We start from the raw sequence: 22,666 nt of genomic DNA on the forward strand, positions 1-22,666 counted from the left end.
AAAAAATTGAATGTGATTGCGTATGCGTCCACCAGAACGAAAATGTATTTGCTGATCCACCTAGCAGACACTTTCTGACCCCTTCCTGTGTTTTCTCTTCACTGGGGTTGAGCATCCTCACACCACTTTCTTGCGTGAAAGAAAAGAATACCTGACGTGTTTGACTACCAGCAGCTGACGGCGTAAGCTTACGCCTACCTGACTGACTAGGGGACCCGCCTGCATCCGATAAGGGATCTAGTCCACAGAATCAAGTGTAGCAGAAAAGGGGGTGTGGAGAAACGAAGTTGAGTTAAAGAGAGGGAGAAAGAGACACCGTGGGAGGGGAAAAGGTCAGGGACACGGGGGGGTTTATCGGACTGCCAGAAATAAGGAGCGTGTCTACACAAACGGGCTGGCAGACGAAACCAAGGAAACGACGTGAAATACACCACCGACCCCCAGTGACTTCTTCGAAAGGACTGGTGCGGATTTTAAACAATTTTTGACTTCTCCCATAGACAGTTTTGCGCCTAGGTGAACTCCTGCCAACACGATTTTGGACCGTGCGTAATTTGGAGAGTATATTACCACGCTGCGTCAGGATGCGCATCTGTCCACTGCTGGTCTTCCTCTGTCTACAGTGCGCTGGAGGCGTTCAGAAGTTCTCCGCTCTCAAGGTATGAGGAGGCACTTAACTCCCGGAATGAATGTCATTCAATTTCATGAGTAAAAGTTGTTTTAAAGGGAAAGGATGTGCTTGTGCTTTCTATGAATAAAATTCCAAAATTCACAATCTGGAAAGTATTTTTTAATATAAAAGAAATAGTTCCTACGCACCCTTTTCTTAAAAGTCAAGCTTCTTGTGATCTATTTAGTCTAAGAATCTGAAATAATAAAATAGTCAATACCTATAATGACGCATTTGAAGTCAATTACTACTACACTGTGCCACATTCTTACACCGAAGTCTGAGTCTGAGGTTATCTTGCTCTAAAAGAAGTGGGCTGTATTAGTCGGATGTTTTATATGAGGCAGAAATCCATTTTAGAGCTCAAGAGAGCATCAACTAGAGCTGTGCACTGAGAAAATGGCTCTGTGTTTTTTGTCAGTCATGTAAACTGAGCGCCACAGCTTACAGAGTGTTGGCACAGCAAAGGCTACAGGTTTGTAAGCAGTTGGTGGGTGTGCAGCAGATCCTTTGCAGGTTTGGTTTTGCTGCTGTAACCTGCCTGCCAGCTTCTCGGCTCTGCTGCCTTTCTGTCTGGTTTGCTCCTGTTGTTCTAGTTGCTCTTCAGAGGTTGAGCTGCCGGGATCTTCTGCATTAAAGCACATGGCATTGTTTACAGCAGCATCCTCTCCATCTTACATTAAACTCTGACAGAAAGTGCATCTTCTGGGGAATTTCATGGCCATGATCAAGTGCAGGTACAGTGCTAAAGGACACTTAATAGAGAGTGGAATGTGCATTGTCAGAGGCTCCCCCTTTTGATTTAGAGGCTGATGTGACAGCCACCTCTCCCAGCACCAGTATTTATGGTTCTGGAGAAGATGCCTCGGTATCCAATTGGAAACAAATGGCCATGAGTTGTTAACCTTCAGGTGAAGGGTCGGAGATCCTTTCTGCCTGACGGCACTACAGAGTTGTGGAATGTGGGAGGAAGTGTTGTACTGAGCAGATGCTTCACTGAGTTGATACACACAAACACACACACAGACCAAGGCTACAGATAATTAGTGTGAGGAGCGTTTCTCTATTTGTGCCATGGTTGATACCATTTACTGTCATTTAATAGAAAGGTTACACAGGTGTAGCTGTGTTTGTGGTTGTTTGGATATGACACATTATCTGCTGTGCTCTGGAGACGAGTGTAAGAACGAGAAACTTCTCTACTTTGTTGCGTGCCTCAGTTTAATTTTGTTTCATATTGTGTGCCGTACCTCCCAACACGGGCTAATCAGACTGTCTTTAGTGGAATAACACATGAAACTTTCTTATACAAAGAAGGTTGCAAGTGATTAATGGCTTATTGTCTAACATATACAGGAGAGACCATTACTAGTTAAAAGAAAATGTCTTCATGTTATATTTTGTCCATATTTGAGGTCAGACAGGCAGTTAAATATATGAGATATTTGCCCAGGGTTATTCATGAGACCAATTTTTTCCATTGTTTATGGAAATATGAAATAGTGTGTGAGAAGATGAGGGCACACAGAATAGTGGCTGCCTCATTTTCAAATCTTTATGTAGAAATCTTGATCTAACATGGGCCCTGTTGCCCCCCAAGTGCTTTCCTAAAATTTTCCACCTGCTCAAAGAGGCGGGTTTCTTTATCACATGACTATCACTGGCCTTTTGCGACACCTCCTTTTCTTTTTAACATCTTTCAAAGCAATTAAATGCCTTTTTCCTTTGATTGAGTTAGTAGGCTGGTTAAAGGCTGACACTTTCTTCCCTTTCCACCATGCTGGAAACTAATGATTCCCTTTGCATCCTAGCATCCACACAGGAAACTCCCGGCAAGGGCATTTAACACGTTTGCCACAGCTCTCAGCTGGGGCCCCCATTGACCCTGTGAGGCTGTGGTGTGAGGGGCCTCTCAAGGCGCTGGAAGCAGGGGCCTCCCAGCCCAGAAGGCTCTTATCAGCCTACAATGCGCTCTCTGCTGGAGGTTCGCCTCCTCCATACCCCATTCAATCCCACAATGCCGTCGAGCCAGGGGGAGGTAATAGGATTTGATTTGTATGCTGGTTGATCTTAGAAAAAAAAAATTTCCCTTACACTCCACCCGCCTCGCCCTCTCTTGCCTGTCTCTTGTTCTTTTGCCAACCTCCTGTATTATTAGAGCAGATGCAAAAAGCATCTTCCAAGAGAGATCCCACAAAGAACAAAAGGAAAAAATCATGAGAGAGGCCAAATAAAGAGAAAGGCAAACAGAGAAAGTGAGCGCCAGATGTCTGCAAGTAGACGGGAGTGGGATTTGAGCAATAAATTGATTTGAGTCAAAATGCGTGTTCAGACTTGCACGAGTCTCCTTTTATGATAATTCAGGGTGGAAGTCTGTGCCGCATGTAGCTGAAGCAGAGGCCATCCATCACTCTCCACCATGTTCCTGTGCAGGATGATGGTGTCGACTCAGAGAGGCTGGAATGAGACATCAGGGGAGTGTCGGGGCTCTGCCTCAGCCTCACCCATCCATCACCACAGGCAAAAAACACACAGAGATCTGTAGCAGAGAGCTAACTACAATTAGGTGGACACAGGAGGAAGAAGCCCTCAAAGCACCATTAGTCTCCAAAGTTTCTTCCTCTCCCTCACTTTCACATCTTATTTTTTTGTACTTCCTTCAGTGTGGCCAACTTTGAAACGACTTAGAAATAAATACTCGGATGTCTGAAACTGAGTCTGGGTGGTTGATTTCATGGGTGGCTGATTTCATGATTTCAACTGTGTTTTTCCATGCTGCGTTCTTGGAGCTTCACTGTAAACTTGCTGGAGCTTGGCACTATGCTGTGTGTGCTGGAGAGCAGACTTCTAGCAGGATGCTGAGCCGCTGAATGACTCTGTTTGCGATGTCAGTCTGCTGGCTGGCAGGGGCTAATGCTGGTGTAGTGGCAGTACATTGGCTGTGGCAAGTGCTGGACAGTCACCACCAAGTGGGGTTGGATGCTCTAAGACACCATCAGTGTAGTAATTGGCTTCAGAACTGTCTGAATGTGAAGGGGGAGCTATGAGAGACTTTCTGTGTTGAATACGTATGCCCTCCTTACCTGTGTGTGAAGCTAGTAGCACTGGAGAGAAGAGGAACAGAAGGAAGGGAGGATTGTACTAATGGGACTCTGTCAGTTAAATGCAATGATGCAAATAATTCAAACAGCTGAGAGATGCAATGAGGGAGTGGGGGCAGGACATGTAAGATCTTGTGTTTATCAAGAGCGAGCCAAATACATAAGCAACCAAAAATAGAACATCTTAAGTGTTTAGTTGAAGACAAAAAGTGCAGATGTTTGTTTCAAATTCAATCTTGATTTCACTAATATTTTATGAACAGGAATCTTCTGCACAGATCAATTAAATTCAGTTTCATTCATATAGCACCAAATTATAACAACCATCACCTCATGGTGGAGAGAAAACTCCAACAATCACACCAACTCTCCATTAGCAAGCACTTGGCAACATTGGGAAGGAAAAAGTCCTTTTCAGCAAGAAGAAATCTGCGGCAGAACCAGGCAGCCATCTGCCACAACTGGTTGGGGATAAGGGGAGGAAGACAAGACAAAAGACACGCTGTGGAAGAGTGCCAGAGATTGAGAATAACTGATGATTAAATGCAAAGTGGTGTATAAACAGAGTTAGAAGATGTGAGAGAGGAGGAAATGTTCAATGCATCATTGGAAGCCCCCAGGAGTCTAGCCCTAGAGCAGCATAACTAAGAAAGGGTTCAGGGTCACCAGATCCAGCCGTAACTATAGGATTTATCAAAAAGAAAAGTTTTAAGCTTGATCTTAAAAGTAGAAAGGGATCCAAAGTGGGAGCTTATTTGACAGAAGAGGGGCCTGAACGCTGAAGGTTCTGCCTCCCATTCTACTTTTAAATATCTTAAGAACATCAGAGCTTGGAGTCACAGCAAAGTGTTCTATATTGATCAGGTATCAATTAGAGAGAGCAAACATATAATGGATAATTTCCCCAGTTCTGCCTTAAAAGGATAACTGTTTGATGATTTGTGACATGTTATTACAGACAGTAAGAGTAAGACCTCTTGTTTATTTCAGAACAACAGACTATAAATGAATGTAGCCCCAGAAATCATCTCCATCTACATTGTGACACTGTATAAAGCTTCTTGTCTTCCTCGTGACAGTTTTATACTTACCCTTCGAAAATCTTTGATTCATTCCAACACATTCATCTTCCCCCTCACAGCTCCTTCTTCTAGTGTGTTTGAACGGGCCTACCATCTCTGATCTACCCATTGGGAGATTTATGAGCATGGTTGACAGAGTGTATCTGTGTTACCTCCCCCCCCACCCCTCCCTCCCACTGGCCCAGGGCAACTTTACCTTACCTGTTAACCCTCTTCCAGGTGCATGCAGCCCTGCAGCTCTGCCTGTCAGAATGCGGGGGGTGGGGAGGGGGAGTTGCCCCTCCTCCTCCTCAGTATATTTGTAAGATGTCAGACACAACAAATTTTGTCTTTGGCATTACCACAGCCTTTTTAGCAAACGGTTTTTGCCACAGATTGATAAGTGGGAGTGGATGAAAGTTCCCACTTGTCTGTCTATCTGTCTGCCGTATAATAGATGACATGCAGAGATTTTTGGGGTGTTTGTGAATCTAGGAAAATTAGAACAAAACAACAGTGTCTCATATGTGCAATTATTTCTATTAAAAGAGGAGACAAAAGTTCACCGAGGTATTTCTCTGTGGATAAGACTGACTGAAAGTGCACCTGCATCTGCATGAGTATCAAGTTTGTTTGTTTTTTGGGTTTTTTTCAGTCTGCCCAAAGTGAATGAATCATGCAAACTTTATGAAGCCGCTCACACTGTAGCAGCACAAACCCCGCTGACATCTAGTTTATTCAGGTACCCATTCGCTGTCTTTTAATTCATTGTAGCCGTCACAGCTTGTTGCCACCCCCCACCTTTTCCACCACCACGGCCCCATTGTGTGGCCTGGCGAGGGAGTTTCATACCGTGGTGGCAGATACAATGGTGGCATTGACACAGGTGATCCGATGCGTTGAGCCTGGATTCTCCTGTCCTTGTTCCTCTTTTCATGGCTGAGTAAAACATCCTTAGCAGTGATTCCAGGTGAATACCTGTGCAGGTGTTGGCACAGACAAAGAAAAGAGGAAGTGTTAGTCAAGTCCTCTTTAGCCCTTTAGACAAAGACAAAGCACAGCTGCACCTTTGCAGATTTGCAGCAACACTGCCCCATCTTTGTGTCTGTCTTGTACAGATTATCAGTGTCTTCTTGCACTTGATTTTTAATAATAGGCTTTTTTTTTTCTGTTGTAGCTTGTTTTCACAAAAATACATTTTGCTCCACCAGCACCAGCTCCCAGCCTTCCTAAATTCCTCAAAACTCCTACCTGTTGGTGTGCAGATTAAAATGTTTTGGTGCAGAGTACACTTATTCCCAGAAATGGCTCATTTAGCAACTGATTTCTCTGCTTATCTCCTCCCTTCTCACTTGTGCAGTTCCTGCGGGTGGATCAGGATAAGGATTGCAACATGGAATGCAGCGGAGCTCCTCGCAAGCCCCTGTGCGCCTCCGATGGCAGGACCTTCACATCGCGCTGCGAGTACCTCCGAGCCAAGTGCCGCGACTCCCAGCTGGAGGTCAGCCGAGGGCCATGCAAAGGTCAGGTCATGAGTCACGCTTCATCGCCGCCTGATGCTCTCAAATGCACAGAGGGGGGTCACAGTAGAAACTTGTGGGTTAAATTCATTTCAGCATAATTGATTCTTTGAGTGGTGGGAGGACAAGTGGGTTTGACACTGTAGAAGTGGGGGCTTACTGCTGCCTGCGTGGTTTTATAATTTCACACCATTTGTGTGATGAGAGACGCATCATTAATTTGACAAATCATGAATTATTTTGATTACATGAGTGATTTCCTCATTTATGGAAATTGCAGAAATATCTTGATAAATCGTGACAAAGATTTCATCATCCTGGATGTAAAGCTTTATATATATGATAAGTTGAAGAGAGGGAAAGGGAAGGAGAGCCTGTGAGGTCAGGAAGCTCACACACTCTCTCATTGTTAGTCGTTGAAGGAAGGAAGAAGAACCCATACACCCCAGTTCTTCAGCCCCGAACCCTTTCACCCCTGCCCCACAGGCTCACTCTATACTGCTAGTTCATCGCTCTGTAGACTGGGGACAATGACCCATTCTTACCGCATTACATTAGACCTCTAATACAGGGAATGTGAGCAAAAAAGTTTGCTTAAAAAGAGGTGTCATATGATGGAAAAGCATTCCACAATTTTATGCCCGTGCTGGGTTTCCATGGCAACGTCTCTAAGCAGACATCTGGATGTGGCGGACAGTGCCGGGACGCAGAATAGAGGATTCCAGCCAGGAAGCTGAAAGGCACGAGGGTCCATGAAAGTCGTATTGTATGCGTCAATAACATCGGGTCTATAAGAGTTTGGACCCCCCTACTGCTTCTGGATAGGGGGGCGGGGGGCGGAGTATAGACACAGCAACAGCACCCGAAATAAACCGGAGGTCTCGCCTTGCCTAAAAGCACAGAGATGGGATTGTGCAGATGGTGAGAGTGGCACCACATTTGTTTTCTATCACTGTGCTAGGATGATTCAAGTGTCCTGTCATTTTTTCCAGTCAGCTTTTTGGTCAGAGCCCCCTGGAGAAGGATGATGGTTTTGGGGTTTTCCACTGCAGCTAACTTTAGAGCTCCTCAATTCACTATTTTCCTCCCTCCAGAGCATCCAGCATCTTGCCTGCTCTCCTCACCAGTCAGCAAAACGCACACACACAAAGGGTGCACACTAGAGTAAGAGAAAGCAGTGCACATCCCACCTCACATGGCTAATCTACCTAGAAGCCATGCTGGCAACAAGACTGCCATCAAACTGGTGAATGTTTTTAAACTTGGCATTAATTATTGTTTCAGTGCGATTTGAAGCCCATCCAGCACTTTGCAGTAGCTACTGCATTACACTGAGTTACCATCATACTCATTTGTACAGCTGCTGCTGCTGGCCAGGTGAGATAAAGCAGCTTTGGAAGACTGGTTTGAGGGATGTGCAAAAACTGGAGGCACACTTGGATGAAAAGTTGCTGAGTTTGAGAGGACAACCTTGGCTGAACCTCTCAGACGGTCGAGGTTTTTAGAGGAGAGTGAGGCAGACTCAGACATTAAGGAAGGGTCAGGTTTTCCCCGTGCATCAGCCCTTTTCTTGGGTGACTGGAATGTTCTTACAAGAGCAGCATGAGCTGTCTCGCTCAGTAATGGCTTTACCACCAGGCGGTGTGCAGGCTTGCCTGACTTGTCCTAATAAGAGTGGGGGTGTTGGTTCTATTCCCAGCCACACAAGTATCTGCTGCTTCCGAAATGTCTTGAATTGTTTCCCCCTCCGTCGCTGCTCTCTCCCTGCATGTTTCTTCTATTCTTCATCGTCTGTAAAATTCGACATCTTCTTCTGACTTTTTAAGTATGTTGCTTACATAGTTGTGGACCATAAGAAAATAGCGTGTCTAGTGATTTTGCTGATTTGTGATGCTCCTCAGATACATCCAGATGTGTAGCAGAGAAGAAGTACACAGAGCAGCAGGCCAAGAAGCTCTTCCCACAGGTCTTTGTGCCTGTTTGCAACCCTGATGGCACGTACAGCGAGGTAACGAACAACACTCTATGAATTATATTAACTTTACTGCACAAGCCAAAGCTAACAACCATACCAACAGTCAACATTTTTCTAAAAATTCTCATTTGTTCCGCACAAATAAAACTCTTCTTTCATTTCATTTGATTCTAACATGATGGGTTTCCAAATGCAGCTTGTACTGACTCTGTGTGTGTATGCTGTTTTGATTGCAGGTTCAGTGCCATAGCTACACTGGATACTGCTGGTGTGTTACCCCCAATGGCCGGCCAATCAGTGGCTCAGCAGTGGCCAATAAGAAACCTCGATGCCAAGGTCAGTAAAACCCAAGTCTTTTCAGATTTGCAGTTCTCAGCTCTTGGCATCTAATTTTGTAATATGCTTGACGTATGACACTTGGTTTCAGTAATTCAGTGTAGCAATGATGATAAATCAAAGTCAGCACAGCATAAAATGGCATTTTATGTTTGTGTGGGGGTGTAGCATTCAGTCCTGTGGGAAAGCGGTCAGCGAGTGGACTGACGGCCAGAGGGTTCGAGGGCCATACGAGGACTGAGTGTTGCTCAAGGCATGGGGCGTTAGTAAAAATAAGCCTGGCAGAAAATCTGTGCTGCAGAATTGAGAAACGAAGTTCAGCTGCGAGGAATGTAAATGTCACTGGAGGGTAGCATCTGCCAAACACTATGAACACTGCTGTTAGCTCTTTACAGATGTTGGATGTGGTTTATCCTCTTGAGATTCATCACAGGATGTAAAACTTGTACCCACCATTGTACTCTATACTCTTTGGTTAACTTACCTTCACTGTCTACACACAGACTATACATTGGTCTATTTTCATTTATAAATCAATAACTGAATTGCCACCATTGTATCTAACTTCCTGTATGTCACCTAAACAGAGTAATTACAGCCTCCGCTCACAAGCCTTTATTACATTCACTGTTCCCTCACCACATACAGAACTTGGGGAAAAAGCATTTTCTTACAATGCTCCTTATACTTGGAGCAAATTGCAACAGGATTTGAAGCTGTGCAGTTTAACTGAACTCAAGGAATTTAAACAAATTCTAAGGACAAAGGAGAAAAGATTACTGGATGGCCGTTCCTGTTCATGATGTGTTATTGTTACTGTCTTTTTAGTTTTAGTTGTATTTTTCCAGTTAGCTGATTATATGACGTGTATGTTTTAACATATTTAAAACAGGTCAGTCTTGAAGATGACGCACTGTCTCTCCCATTGTATAAGTAAAGGTGAAATTTAAAAATATCAAATCCCTTTGCATCTAAGGGGCTGCCTTGTAGTTTGTTGCTGTCTCAATAGTAAGAAGCCTGCAGAAGTAATATTTGCTGCAGCAGTGTTTCTGCTGCATTTGGCAGGGTTAGGGTTAGGGTATGGGGGTAAGCTGATATGAAGCCTAAATATTTCATAAAACACATTCCAGCTGACTTGCAGCGTGTTACTTTTAAATTAGGTGGCTTTAATAAAAGTGGGTAGGGGGTTAAGAGTTACCGTGTGTCAGCCTATTTTATTCTTAAAGCGTGCCAAAGATTTCCAATCTGTTGTCTCTGTCAAAAAGGAAAAATCAGCAGCACGGTTGTGAATGTTTAGTTAATTTGAGCCTTTTGCTTTTCAGGATCAAAGCAGGAGAAGACAACCACAAGAGAGCCTGGTAAATCAGGTGAGAATTCAAGAAAAGTTCCCCCTCATAGGCACGCTGGCTCCTTGGCGATGCATGTTTGCTTTTGTGTTTGTTCGTGTGCATGTATGTACCTATCAACGCTGGCACTGAGAATGTGTGTGTGTGTTCCTTTGTATCTGTCTATTTGTCTTCATCTTTGTCAGAGATGTTCAAGACAGGTCGCCTGTTTAGGCTTGCCTCACTAATATTTTGTCAATTCATGAACGTTCGAGCTGCCTGAAGGCTGATATAAAAGCAGTCTTGAGTTAAGAGTGTGTGATAAACTTTGCACACCACTGGCAGCTTTGGTGCCTATAACTTGCTTGTTGTCTTTACCAGGCAAGCAGCAGGAGCAAGACCGGAGGACCGCTGACTTATCTTAAGTTCTCCTTCACTAACCTCTCTCCATTTTGGTTCCTTTTTCAGCCACAGTGTCATAAGATACAGCGAAATGTTCACACTCAAGTCTACTTTTTCTGTGTCTCTCATCAAGCATCTTCCCTCTTCCAGATATACAACCACTAAGCTTCCCTGTGACTGCGCTCCAAAATTTGTATAGCTTTCTCATCTCTTAAGAGACAATTTGTTTAACTGCTGTGATTTGACTCACAAAGAGTCCAATTTGGGTTCATTCAGATTGACTCATTATGTGATTGTATGTGACAGTGCATGGTTGCATGAGAGAGAGAGAGAAAGTGTGTGCACATCCACTTGTGTTTGTCAGATGGGTTATTCCTGTCAGTGTGACATTCATGTCTGTGCCTCTCTCTCGCTCTGTCTCTCTCTTTCTCTCTGTGTAAACAGTCTTGGGTATAGCGTCTGTCTGAACCCAGCCAAGTCATTACGCATAGATCAAGTGGGAATGCAAAATTTGAGAGAGGAGGTGGGATTGTGGGAGAAGGAAAGAGGGAGGAAAAGAGGTGGAGGGGTTGGTTGTGGTTCAATCTGAACTGGTTGGATAAACAGGGTGGTGAAAAGCAGAATAAACTGTAGGTTTGTGGTGTGCCAGCGCTCAAAATAGCAGTGATTGCATCAATATTTTGATTCAGCAAAAGCCCATCAGTAAAAAAAAATAAAGAAAAAAGAAGCCATTTCACAGCTGCCTTTGCAGCATTTCTTAAAGTAGGAAGAGATGTGCACTTAGCATTTTGCAATAAAGCCATTTCTGTTACTTGACTTAACAAATTCACATGCTGGAATCATATGCAGCTGACGACTGACAAACAGCAGTAAAACTAATGCCATATGACCACAAATAGCACGGGGGTTTCCTGGCACATGCTTAAAGAGGTGTTACAGTCATGTAAAAGGCCACAAAGTAAAGATAGGCCATTAGTGGTTTATCATAAATCCAAATCATAAATGCACTTTTTGAAATGGCATTTCCATCCTTGAAGTGAGCAGAGTAATAACACGTCTGCCTCAGTTATTTACACTGCACACAGACTCTACGTATTTTTATCCACCTTACGTGTTTGAGGAGATGAATGGCTGCCATAACTGTATTTGACTTTGCCATGGAAAGTCATTGTTAAAGAAAATGTATTTGAGCCTAATCCCTGTTTGTGGAGCCAACCATTAGAGATTCTCTGACTCATACATTAATGGGGCTTTACTTCAAGCAGGAGGAGTGACCAGTTCTGAGGTTAACCACACCTACAGCCATGGTTTCACCCGAAGCGCTCCAAAACCTCCATCGCTGTCTCTCACCACAAATCAAACAAACGGAGACCAAACAAACATACTCAGTTCTCCCGCTGTTAATTGGTTCATCTGAAACTTGGCTACTGCATTTTAACCCTCTTCTGCGCCGCCGCCACCTCCGCACAGCTTTCCTAATCCAAGTGCAGGAAATGAAAGATTGAAGAAGAACATCAGGGACAATCAGTCCTAATTCTCTCTTAATTTACTATAATTGATCAAAATCTGTCCTCTGTAGCACTGTGATCTCCCTCCGTTGCATGACGTGATACCATTGGAATATGTGACCACTACATTCCTAGCTTTCCTTTTCTCATATTGCAAGTCACATCTTTCAGTTTTCAGCACACGTGCAGCCTCTCTTGGTCATTTTTCATCCCTCTAACTCTGCTTCCATCCTTCTTGACCGGGCAATGTGCAAATCTCACATAGTTCAAGTGTTCTCTAATCTAGCGTACTCTCGTAATTGTAGTCTCCTTGCAAATATTCTCCATTCTAAATGCAGATGACACCGACCTAGTGATCGATCCTCAGCCTCCCGAACACGAAGAAGGTGAGCTGTTATTCATCAGACTGTGAGTAAAAAATGTTTGGTCCTGTGCCTGTGTTTACTGACATACCGCTGACTGACTCAAAAGAAAAAAACCCTTAAATGGGCAGAAGAGCCTGCCCGAGTCAGTTACAGCACCATGCTCCAAAAAGGTCACTGTGGAAAACGTTATAGTAAAACACTGTTTTGTAATGATGAGATATGATGAAAATTTTTTTCTTGTGTATTGTATACAGCAAGTGAAGCATATTTCATTCTAAAGCATAGTCCAACAGTAGCATAAGAAAATGAGTCATTAAATTAGTATTATCGAAATCTGCCAGAAATATTGAACTTGTCAGTTAAATAACCAGCAGCTATGCAGTAGCAGGAGGATGTGGTACTTATATATGTAGAAAAGTTGCTTCCCACGTTTTACTTCAAAGATAAAGAATGGAAAGCTGCTGCATTTGAGCACTTTTATAACTAGTTTATATATTTTTTGAGCAAAGTAGCGTTTTACGGCGTCACGCTAATGCGATCATTTGATAAATAATAGATTCTAGCCTACCCACCCATCTTTTGATGCTATAACTCTGGTCACAGCTTTCATATGCAATTTATTATCCGCATCCACTGCAGCAGTTTGAGATATGATAACCTTCATGTGCATTTTACAGGCTGTGAGTTTTGGTTTGCTTCAGATGATTTACGAGCATGTGTTTGACTGAAGCTAATGAAGCTGCCTTGGTGATTTCTTTCAGATAGCAATTCCCAGTACCCCACTCTGTGGACGGAGCAGGTTCGCAGCCGACAGAACAATAGAACCAGAGCACCATGTGAGTTTTCAAAGGCCGCTTTTTACTTAATGAGGGCGAGCGGGTGTTTGCAAACCTCAACTGAAAGCCCGCTGTGTTTTTCCAGCTTGTGTGAGCAATCGTGGTTTGAGGCTGTTCCTGTCTTTTAAGGACAGATGGCGGGTTGTGAAACCAATACATCTTGGTGTTGGAGTGCGTCAGGCTTTGAGGATCTGCTTCTCTGTGGTTCTTCTCATTGCAGCGTTCCTGTAAATATCCTCACATGGCACGGGCAGATGATTTTCTGTCAGTCGGCTTGGTCAATCCTGCTCTCTTTTTACAAACACGCGCGTTAAGCTCAGTTGTCTCGGAAATGTGCAGCTTTTCGTAACAAACAATAGTATTTTAGGCTGGCCTAGAGACGAGAAACTTCTGTGCATGTGTGCATTTCTGTGTGAATCCCATTATCATAATTTACAACCAATAAAAAGCTTGAGAAATGCAGCATTGATGGTTTTGATTACCACATGCTCTTTGGGGTATTGGGGTGAAAAAAAACCCCACCCGCTCCAACAAAGAGAGCCCATACGGAACAACTGGAGCGAAGAAAGTTGGTTGAGAAAGTGGGGAGGCATTTCATTTGGTCTCTTTTGTGTGGGTAAAGATCTCTAATGAAAATAAACAAAGAAAAGGGATATCCATAATCCTGCAGAAGCCTGCGAGCCTTGAGGCAAGCACCGAAAAGAGGAAGAGATAAAAATCCCTCATGGCCAGAAGAGCTCTCCTTCCATTCCTCTGTTTAATGCGGCTGCTGTGCAGGAAAAAAAAGTCTGATTAGATCCTGGTGAGGCTCAGTAAAATCCCATCAAGCCACTTCATTTTCTGTATGTATGGATAAAAGACAGGAACGTGCACTTTTTCAGGGGAATTCTGAACATATAAACATATAGGTCTGTGGTACTTTACAGTATCCTGCAGCTATGTGTCGGTCTGTGTGGGTGTTTGACAGCATAGCCCCAACTGACCACTGTGCTGCCTTTGTCCTGTCTGTTTCTCTCGCTGTCACACACATCCACAAAGGGCAGTTGAGTGTCCAAATATTTACTTAACTTGGGGCACGGGGAGCCCGTGCTTAGTCATTAGCCCGTTAATGTCCGTAAACAGTGCCATGGGGGGCTGATATAGCAGTCTACACACCCTGTCTCCGAGCGCTCGTCCTCCACCCCTTTGTCTTCTTCCTCCTCCTCCTCGGGGATTTGCAGCAATGGTTAGAATGGAATGAGAGAGCAGCTGCATGCGTTTTGCTTTTATACAGAAATTAATTCAACCATAATGCACGTTGTATAATTCCAAATGTGGTTGCCAGATCTGGTTAGGACTAAGTCCAAATTTAAACTTCAAACATACCCTCTTGTTCATATCAAATGTGCCTCTCTGGAGTGAGTGTTTGCCAAGTCACACAACCCAGACCATCAAAACAAAAGCTCAGGTTATAGACCACATGCATGTGTGCTTACGTTCTTGTGACCAATACGCTAATACCTTTGCTGATTCCTATATAACCTCTGATCTTTCCCAGCCTCGTCATGTGACCAGGAGAAGCTTTCTGCCCAAGAAGAGGCAAGGCAGCACAAGAACGACGCTGTATTTGTACCAGACTGTGCCCAAGGAGGACTTTACAAGCCTGTCCAATGCCACCCCTCTACTGGCTACTGCTGGTGTGTGCTTGTGGATACTGGACGGCCCATACCTGGGACCTCTACAAGGTGGGCAAAATATCACCTACAAAAAAAACAACGTGGTATACAGATATTTGCACCTTTATGTGTGGTACTTAATTACCCTGTGCAAATATCCTTGGCATTTATTGCCTTGTTCTGTGTGGGAAACAAACTAAAAAGTTGCTACACAAAGCAGGTAAGTGATCATTAGCCAAGCTTAACAGAGCAGAGAGGTCACAAGAAAGAGAATCTGCTCAACTAGATGACCTTGCATTTTGCCCTTTGGCAAGCATCTTCTGCATTAAATGTTCTAAAACTAGATTTGGAATTATCTTACAACAGGTCTTAATATCTGCAGGCTCTCAACCCTGCAAACTTTGAAAATACTGAAAAGAAGCTCTTAGAAAAAAAATAAATTTCAGAGATTAAAAACAGGTTTTCTATCAGGGATTTGTAAAACTGCATAAATGTCAGACTTGTGAGATTGCACGTCTAAGAACACACATGGACATCTCCATTGCTGATGGCGCAGAGTGTCTCGGTGGTCTGGTGAGTGGCAGGTCATAGGTCAGTGAGCCTGGCAGACTGGAGAACTGGTACACTCTTATTGAGCAGCATGGCTGGGTATCAAATTAACAAGGCTCCAGGCAGAGTGCCAGACAGCACATTAGCACGCATATGGAAGCATGGATTTTCTTCATTGTCCCAGGCCAGCTTTTGGCCCACTTGCACAGCAGCAATCTGGGCTCTGCGACGGAGACTGTGAAAGCTTCCTTGTGTCCCACGCTCCCTGTCTCCCACACTTCTATCTCCCTTCCCATTTCTATCCTCATACCAGCTCCAAATCCTTCCCCTCTTATTAGATGTGTTTCACAGCCCCTGGATTTGCCACAAAACAGTTATTTCTATCCCTAAGATTTAACTGCAATGGGTAATTGGAAAGCATGGGAGTCCTCTCTGACTTTACAGTAAAGATAGTTTCACTGTTATTGACAGTCCCTTTCACCCATTTCCCTTGATTGAACAGATTTTGTATTTATTTATTTTTTACGTGGTGCATTTTCTGTCACAGGTATGAACAGCCAAAATGTGATGGCAATGCTAGGGCCCACCCAGCTAAACCTAAGGACCATTATAAAAGCAGACATCTCCAAGGTAAGTTTTTCAAAACTGGACTCGGTCTCTGTTTTTTCTTTGTGTCCAGACCACACGGGGATGTTCCTCTGCAGCCTTCCTCTAACTGCTGCCTCGTTTCCAAGGTTGTGATAACAGTGCAACTATGCGTGTGTGTAAAACCATCATTAGTGCTGTTGGTCAAGGAAACGCTTGTTAAAAAGTTGAGGATTGCCAGACCCTGCCCTTCGTTGGTCAATAAGCAGGGAGATAGGGACAGATTGGGGGAGAATTCATCTTCGAGTGACATGGAAGCTGGAGCATAGTGGGATGAAAGCAAAGAGGTGAAACAGCAGGGAGGTGAGTGATAATGGATAATTGGATGCCAGAGATAGGTGGTGATCATGGGATTGATAACAGTGTAGATAACTATATTGAGGGCAGAAGATCACTTTGGGGGTGGAGGTCATGTAGCGGACTTAGTTACAGGTGAAACTCTGCTGGTGCTGGGTGCATATAGTATGTGAATGTTACTTACAAACATATAGGGCTAAATATTAATTAAATTACTGCATATTTCTTTATTTTTAGGCATATTTAGAAAACAAACTACTTGCCAATACATTACTGGGCCTAAGCACTGAGGGGTTTTTAAGATGTTTTTCAGAGTTAAATTAGCTAATGTGTTACATTATCCTATCATTCACTGTTTTTACACACAAGCACACACATGCGCACAAAAAAGTTGTTCATTCATGTTCCGTAGGCTAAAACATTTGGCTAATTTATTGCTATATGTAGACAAAGTTAAAACATGATTTGGTGCTGCCTCACTTTCTCTTCATGCTGGAAGTAGGACTTGAACTAACAACTTTCTGCTGGAGACGCTAAACAGAATCAGGTCTCGGTAACCTGCCAAAAGTATCTGACTTACATGTGTCACTTTGGAAGGAAAATGCAGCTGCAGGACTCTTTTCAAGGAGACTTCTGCCGTGGTTAGTAAAATTTGGAAAACTGTCTCATGTCCAGTTTTCCTAAAGCAAGGGAGATATTACATTAAAAATAAGTCAAGTTGTAGTTAAAGTTGTTGTATGCATGTGGATCTTAAAATGATCTTCTTGCTCTGTGATGAAACTCACATTCAAAACCACACTGAGATGACTAAACCATTTTTAAAGATGCGCCAGCTTTCATTCGGCTGCACTCGCTTTTTTTACTCATCACGTAACTGCACAACTTGTACCTCTCATTAAGCCAAAGATAGGTGAAGTAGAGATACAGCGTTCAACCGCTGCCTACAACCAAATCACAGTTTAAAGATGAATGGTGCTTGGCTAATTTGCAATTTTTTTTGGTGGTTTAGTAAACATGTTAATAGTCCAGCAGCATGTGAACAGAGCCACCACTGTTCCAGTCCTCTCCACAACTGTTTATGTAAGAGTGCGCCAGGCCAGAGCTGAGCTCTCTGCTCGCAGGTGCTGCGTTTAGCAGGAGAGCAGCACTCTGTCTCTGCTCAAGCATCAATGATTCTTGTACAGTTAATATAAAACAGAGGGACATAGACAGACATAAATGGTTGGTAGACCACCAAATGCTATTCATCTTTTGCTTTCCAGAAAGTATGCGGTGGCAATGGGGGTAAAAAAAGAAAAGAAGAAAAAGCAGCGACGCTATCCCGTGAGAAAGACCCTAAGACTGAAACATTATGTCTCTGCATGTGTTAAGTTGCACAGACCGAATTTTAAACCTGTCAAAAAAAATCTGCACCTGATCAGTCAGTATGCTCATGCAGTAAAAAAAAAAAGAAGAAGAAGAAGAAGAAGAAAAAAACGTAGCATCTTGTTTTCTTTATGAGCAATTGCGTCAATGGCTGTAAACCGTGTTACTGTACGATCCAGGTATAATTATAAACGTTGCCTTCACATTGCTGCAACCCATTTGCTGTTGAAGAGCTGGTGTTGAGAGGTTTATGGGGCGAGACTTGAGAAAGGAGCAACTTGCCCAGGAAGAGCCAGGAAAGTAAAGCTGAGTATTTGGCTAACTCTATCCCCGCAGCAGGCTCATGGGACAGCACTGGGGCAGGCGCTGGGAGCTGCGGCCGCGAGTGCTGACAGGGCTCAGCCCCATGTGGCTCCGTACAAAAACACTGCTCCTTACTGACAGTAACGCACAGGCACACACATGTAAACACGCACTTACACGCCAACTTTTTACAGGCCGCAGATATATGGAGGCTTGTGAATGGTGGTGCAGCTCTTTGCGTTTCAAAAAGAAAAAACATTGAAATCATGAAGGCTTTCTCAACCTGATTCTGTCCTGCAGCTGTCAAACTTTGGTATTACATAATTATAATTATTATGGAATAAGACAGCAGCCGTGTACTGCTGCAGCCTTGAAATGGACGGAAAATGGCCAGACACAATTTCCCTCAAATGACAGCAGGCACATTCGTGTCCTTCCCTTCAGCTAAACAGTGTCCAGACATACAGAAGCCGATCTGTCCCACCCCCACAGTGAAAGCACTGCTGCTAAGAGGAAACGACTGAAACATTACATGATGGCTTCCCTCCCTGAATGAATTGCAGACGTGCTAAGATTCCTGCAGCATTACAGAGAGCGCCGGTGCTCTCCATGAAAAACACTGAGCCTCAAACAAGTCTCACTGCATCCCACGAACCTCTCTTCATTTAGAAGCCAGATAAAAAAAACACTTTGCCTTCTGAGGGTGCAATTATTTGACTGTCTAGACTAATTTACCACAAGAAGGTCCACAAGGCACCATTTTGGCTATTATCAGGTGGGTCAGATATTTTACTGGGCAAGAGCCAGGGAGGGCCTACTAAAAGTTAAGTACAAGTCTGTTTAACGTGTAAAGGAGACCGCGGAAGAGTTTGGATGTGACTTTTTAAAACCTTGGTCTCGGTACAAGCTGCTAAAGCCCTGAAAGGTGGAGCAGAGGCTGGATGTTTATGCCGATGCTGGTCGCCACCTGTTAGAGACGCAAAGCATGCTATTATCTCCAACACAGGAGAATCGGGCCCCGCAGGCCTGGGCCATAAAAAAAGCAGAAAACTATGGACAATTTCTTCTTCTCCAACGGCGCAGGGAAACAAGATTGTGAGAAAGGAGAAAAGAGCTGGAATCCCTCAGGTCTCTGTAGCCTTCAGCTCTAAAGGAATAACTTTGGTCTCCTCACCCTTAAAATGGGCTCACAGACAATTACTGTCATTAGGGTCATTCACCCAGTGTTGTTCTTCATTTTAATTTTTTCCCATCAGTCTGCATGCAATAATGCTTTACTGTTAGTTTTTACTGGGTGGATAATGACACATTTCACCCTATAGGTTCATGGTCTGATTATATTGCCATTCTCTGTCAGTCATTTATAGAGTAACCCCGCCACACGTTGAACATCGCGTTCTAAATTTTGTCTGTTGCTCTCTGCTTGGATATCTTTAAAGCAAACACCTCAGTAATTAGTAAAATCTTGTTAATAGTAACAGGTATGCCTATACCTGTGGAAAGAAAAAACACTGCACAATGATTGGCAGGTTTCCTCCACTCCTCCACAGGAGGGGAGCTCTGATTCTTTATTGGAGCAACTGCGAGTGTCCTGGGTTTCTTTTCTCTTTTTATGTGACGTCTACATTAAAACTACGCCGGCTGTTACATGACATCCCTCCCCAGACATTTATTGGGCCACCTATGATGAGAGCATTTAACATTATTGCAAAGCTTTTTTTGCAAGAGAATCTCTTTGTTTGCACACTCGCTTTCATACAAGGGCATAATTCCTGCTTTCACACATCGATGTATCTGTGGTTGATTTTCCAGGCTGTCCCGGGGCTAAGAAAACAGAGTTCCTGACAAGTGTTCTTGACGCGCTGTCGACAGACATGGTGCACGCTGTCACAGATCCAGCATCTGCGGGAAGGTATGACATTTCAAAGTGTGTATATTCATGCTATGGTTAGTTATGGATCAGTGGGTTCAATCATTCACCACAAACACATAAATGTATGCCACTCACCAATTTTGAGTGCACTGAAAAGTGGGAAAAGCTTTTTTTCCCCACTGAGAGTGAGCGACTGCATTTCACTGAGTTGTTTTTTAGTTGCTGCATAAAGAGAGATGTGATTACTTGCTGATAATCTGATTTGTACCTGACCTTTAGGGTGGCTGAGCCAGACCCCAGTCACACCCTGGAGGAGAGGGTTGTCCACTGGTATTTCAGTCAGCTGGACAAAAACTCCAGTGGGGACATTGGAAAGAAGGAGATCAAGCCTTTCAAACGCTTCCTGCGCAAGAAGTCCAAGCCAAAGAAGTGTGTTAAGAAGTTCGTGGAGTACTGCGACATCAGCAATGACAAAGCACTGTCTCTTCAGGAGCTCATGGGCTGCCTTGGGGTGACCAAGGAAGAAGGTTAGATGAATGTAAACTAATCACCCTAAATTTGTGCTACATAGTTTTTTAAACCTCTCCTCCAAACGTTATTGCCCAGTAATGGGGCAACGAGGCACCAGAAAGATTTTGGGTTCATCCATATGACAAAGTGATGCACAAAGGGCAGTTATAATCACATTTCAAAAACAAAAATCCAACAGCAACATGTGACCTACGCCAAGTGATGACATAAAGCGGGGTGGGCAACTCCAGGCCTCGAGGGCCTGCAGGTTTTAGATATGTCATTGATCCAACGCAGCTGATTCAAATGGCTAAATGACCTCTTCAACATGTCCTGAAGTTCTCCAGAGGCTTGGTAATGAACTAATCATGTGATTCAGGTGTGCTGACCCAGAGTGATATCTAAAACATGCAGGACACCGGCCCTCGAGGCCTGGAGTTGCCCACCCCTGAAAAGAGTAAGCTAAGTTGTCTAATTAGCACTTGAATGGCATAATATAATGTTTTACAGCACGCTGTACCAGAGTCAGCTGGAAAACAATAGTTTTTAACCAACTAAAAACATTTAAGTGATAATTAGCCAGCTAGCACCTAGCTACAGTACTTGCAAATAACAGAATCCACTAACAGCAGTGCTTAATTACACAGCACAATTATACTCTGCAAAAGTTTCTCCATAATACTTCAAATTCATGTCACGTTTCTTTTATCCTAAAGGGTCCATACCAGGAGAAGGCTTAACCAGTAAACTAGTAAGTACACTCTTCCTTCATTGCATATTTCCAGCCTAACTGAAATGTTATTGTCTCCGGTAGTGTTGACTGAAGCAGTCCTTAAAATGTGTATTTCTGAAAAAGGGGCACATTCAAATGAAGTAACTTCAATTTCCTCTTCCTAGAATCCCTCAAAGAAGCAAGGCTAAGCCCTACAACAGTGATTTCCCCTCTCATCTGGAGAATCCGCCCTCACCAATCGGCAAATGGAAACCATAGTATTTGCACTTTGTACTTTAAAAAAAAAAAATGTAAATTCACTTTGTAGAAATGAGGTATTTAAACAGACTGCTGAATCTGTGAATTATGTAGTTAGCTTTTTATGTCCTGACAAAACAAAAAATATTTAACACATACAATGTATGTGTCCTTTTGTGTCTAAAAAGTGTACTTTTGAAAGTTGTCTAAGTTTTCATGTTTGATGTTACATTTTTGTGCCCATTTCTCCCCAGTTTACTTTTCTTCTTGTATTAATGATATCGAGGTGTTTATACTGATCGTTTCCTACACAGCTACAATAACCTTACCATCTCTCACGTACTGACCTATTTCATCTTTTCCTGTACTTTGTAAAGCAGTTTGCAAGAATGTTTGGAAGATGCATCATAAACAACATTCTACATGTTCGCATATATTCATGATTACTAGAAATAAAGAACTCTTTTATATATTTTGCTCCTTGTGTCTGCTTAATGTGTCAAAGAGGAGGAATCAGGTCAGCGACTTTCTTTGGATCCAATTAGTCTTCTGTATTTTCCCTCGTTATATAAATCTTGTAATGTCTTTGCCATTTTGTCTTTTCTTGCTGTGTCTTTAATAAAACACCTTGTTGACACAGTGTTTAAGAGCCAAGTATTAGTCATACATAGCAGAGGTCGTGTATCATCCCATTTAAAGACAGTTTTCCAATTCCCCTAAGGCAACGTTGGAGAATTGAAAAAAATAGATGGTACTGTTTTACAGTTTTGTCATATTGACTGAAGACAGATAAATAGACTATTCTCAGCTCTGTACAGTATGAGTGCCCATTAGAAGGGCATTATATGAGCTTCTGTTTGTGTGCACGCGCATGTATGGTTGATTATGCTATACTTAAATGTAAACCCAAAGAGTCAAAATAAAGTTTCAATAGATTCTTTGTTAAGAAACAGCTCTGAGCTCAGAGCAGCCGTGACACTTTACACTACTGTACATTGTTCCTGCCTGATTATTTATTATGTTGAGGCTAAGTGGTAAGCTGTGGCTTTTCACACATACAATCCTCTATAGGGCTCAGCGGCTGACCTCAGGCTGACCTGCTCACTCAGGCTTATCCTCTAATTTATGATTAGCACATTGCTCTCCTTTCTTTGATATAATCCGACCCAATGGTCTGGTTTTAACACCACAGGGGAACCAGAGGAGAGATTATAACCGATGGTGGATTAGCTATAGATAACCTACGGCCTTTTTAAGTCCCCTCTCCATCCACAGCAAAGGAAAAGTTATATCTGAAGCAACAGGCCTAAAGTAGTAAGGATATTTAGATTTCTGTTTCCCAGAAACAAAGTATCCAACCAAGCCTGTCTATATATAATTTTAAAAACCGCCTTTTGATT

General features: G+C 43.2%; 1 protein-coding gene across 2 annotated transcripts; it reads left to right on the forward strand.

Annotated features, from left to right (window-relative positions):
• Positions 1 to 129: 129 nt before the first annotated feature.
• smoc2 (SPARC related modular calcium binding 2) lies at positions 130 to 21,743 on the forward strand. Of its 2 annotated transcripts, none has more exons than XM_085478225.1 (13): positions 130 to 659; positions 6,193 to 6,355; positions 8,254 to 8,360; positions 8,564 to 8,663; positions 9,986 to 10,030; positions 12,204 to 12,284; positions 13,025 to 13,099; positions 14,637 to 14,823; positions 15,851 to 15,933; positions 19,726 to 19,825; positions 20,066 to 20,313; positions 21,013 to 21,047; positions 21,194 to 21,743. In XM_085478225.1, exons 1-13 carry the CDS (start codon positions 585 to 587, stop codon positions 21,215 to 21,217), a joined length of 1,323 nt encoding a protein of 440 aa, XP_085334351.1. In that variant the 5' UTR covers positions 130 to 584; the 3' UTR covers positions 21,218 to 21,743. The 2 variants fall into 2 exon arrangements, with proteins under 2 accessions (XP_085334351.1, XP_085334352.1); XM_085478226.1 differs by having other exon boundaries at positions 154 to 659; positions 12,237 to 12,284.
• The last annotated feature ends 923 nt before the right edge of the window (positions 21,744 to 22,666 follow it).

This window comes from Copadichromis virginalis, linkage group LG13 (genome assembly GCF_057382275.1).
Source record: "Copadichromis virginalis isolate Kocher_CV1m ecotype Utaka linkage group LG13, C_Virginalis_male_GT1.1, whole genome shotgun sequence".
Lineage (NCBI taxonomy): Eukaryota > Metazoa > Chordata > Actinopteri > Cichliformes > Cichlidae > Copadichromis > Copadichromis virginalis.

Coding starts and splice junctions, on each gene's coding strand:
- smoc2 (XM_085478225.1), top strand. CDS start 585: ATGCGCATCTGTCCACTGCTGGTCTTCCTCTGTCTACAGTGCGCTGGA. Junction 6,356..8,253: donor CAGCCGAGGGCCATGCAAAG/GTCAGGTCATGA, acceptor GATGCTCCTCAG/ATACATCCAGATGTGTAGCA. Junction 13,100..14,636: donor CAATAGAACCAGAGCACCAT/GTGAGTTTTCAA, acceptor GATCTTTCCCAG/CCTCGTCATGTGACCAGGAG.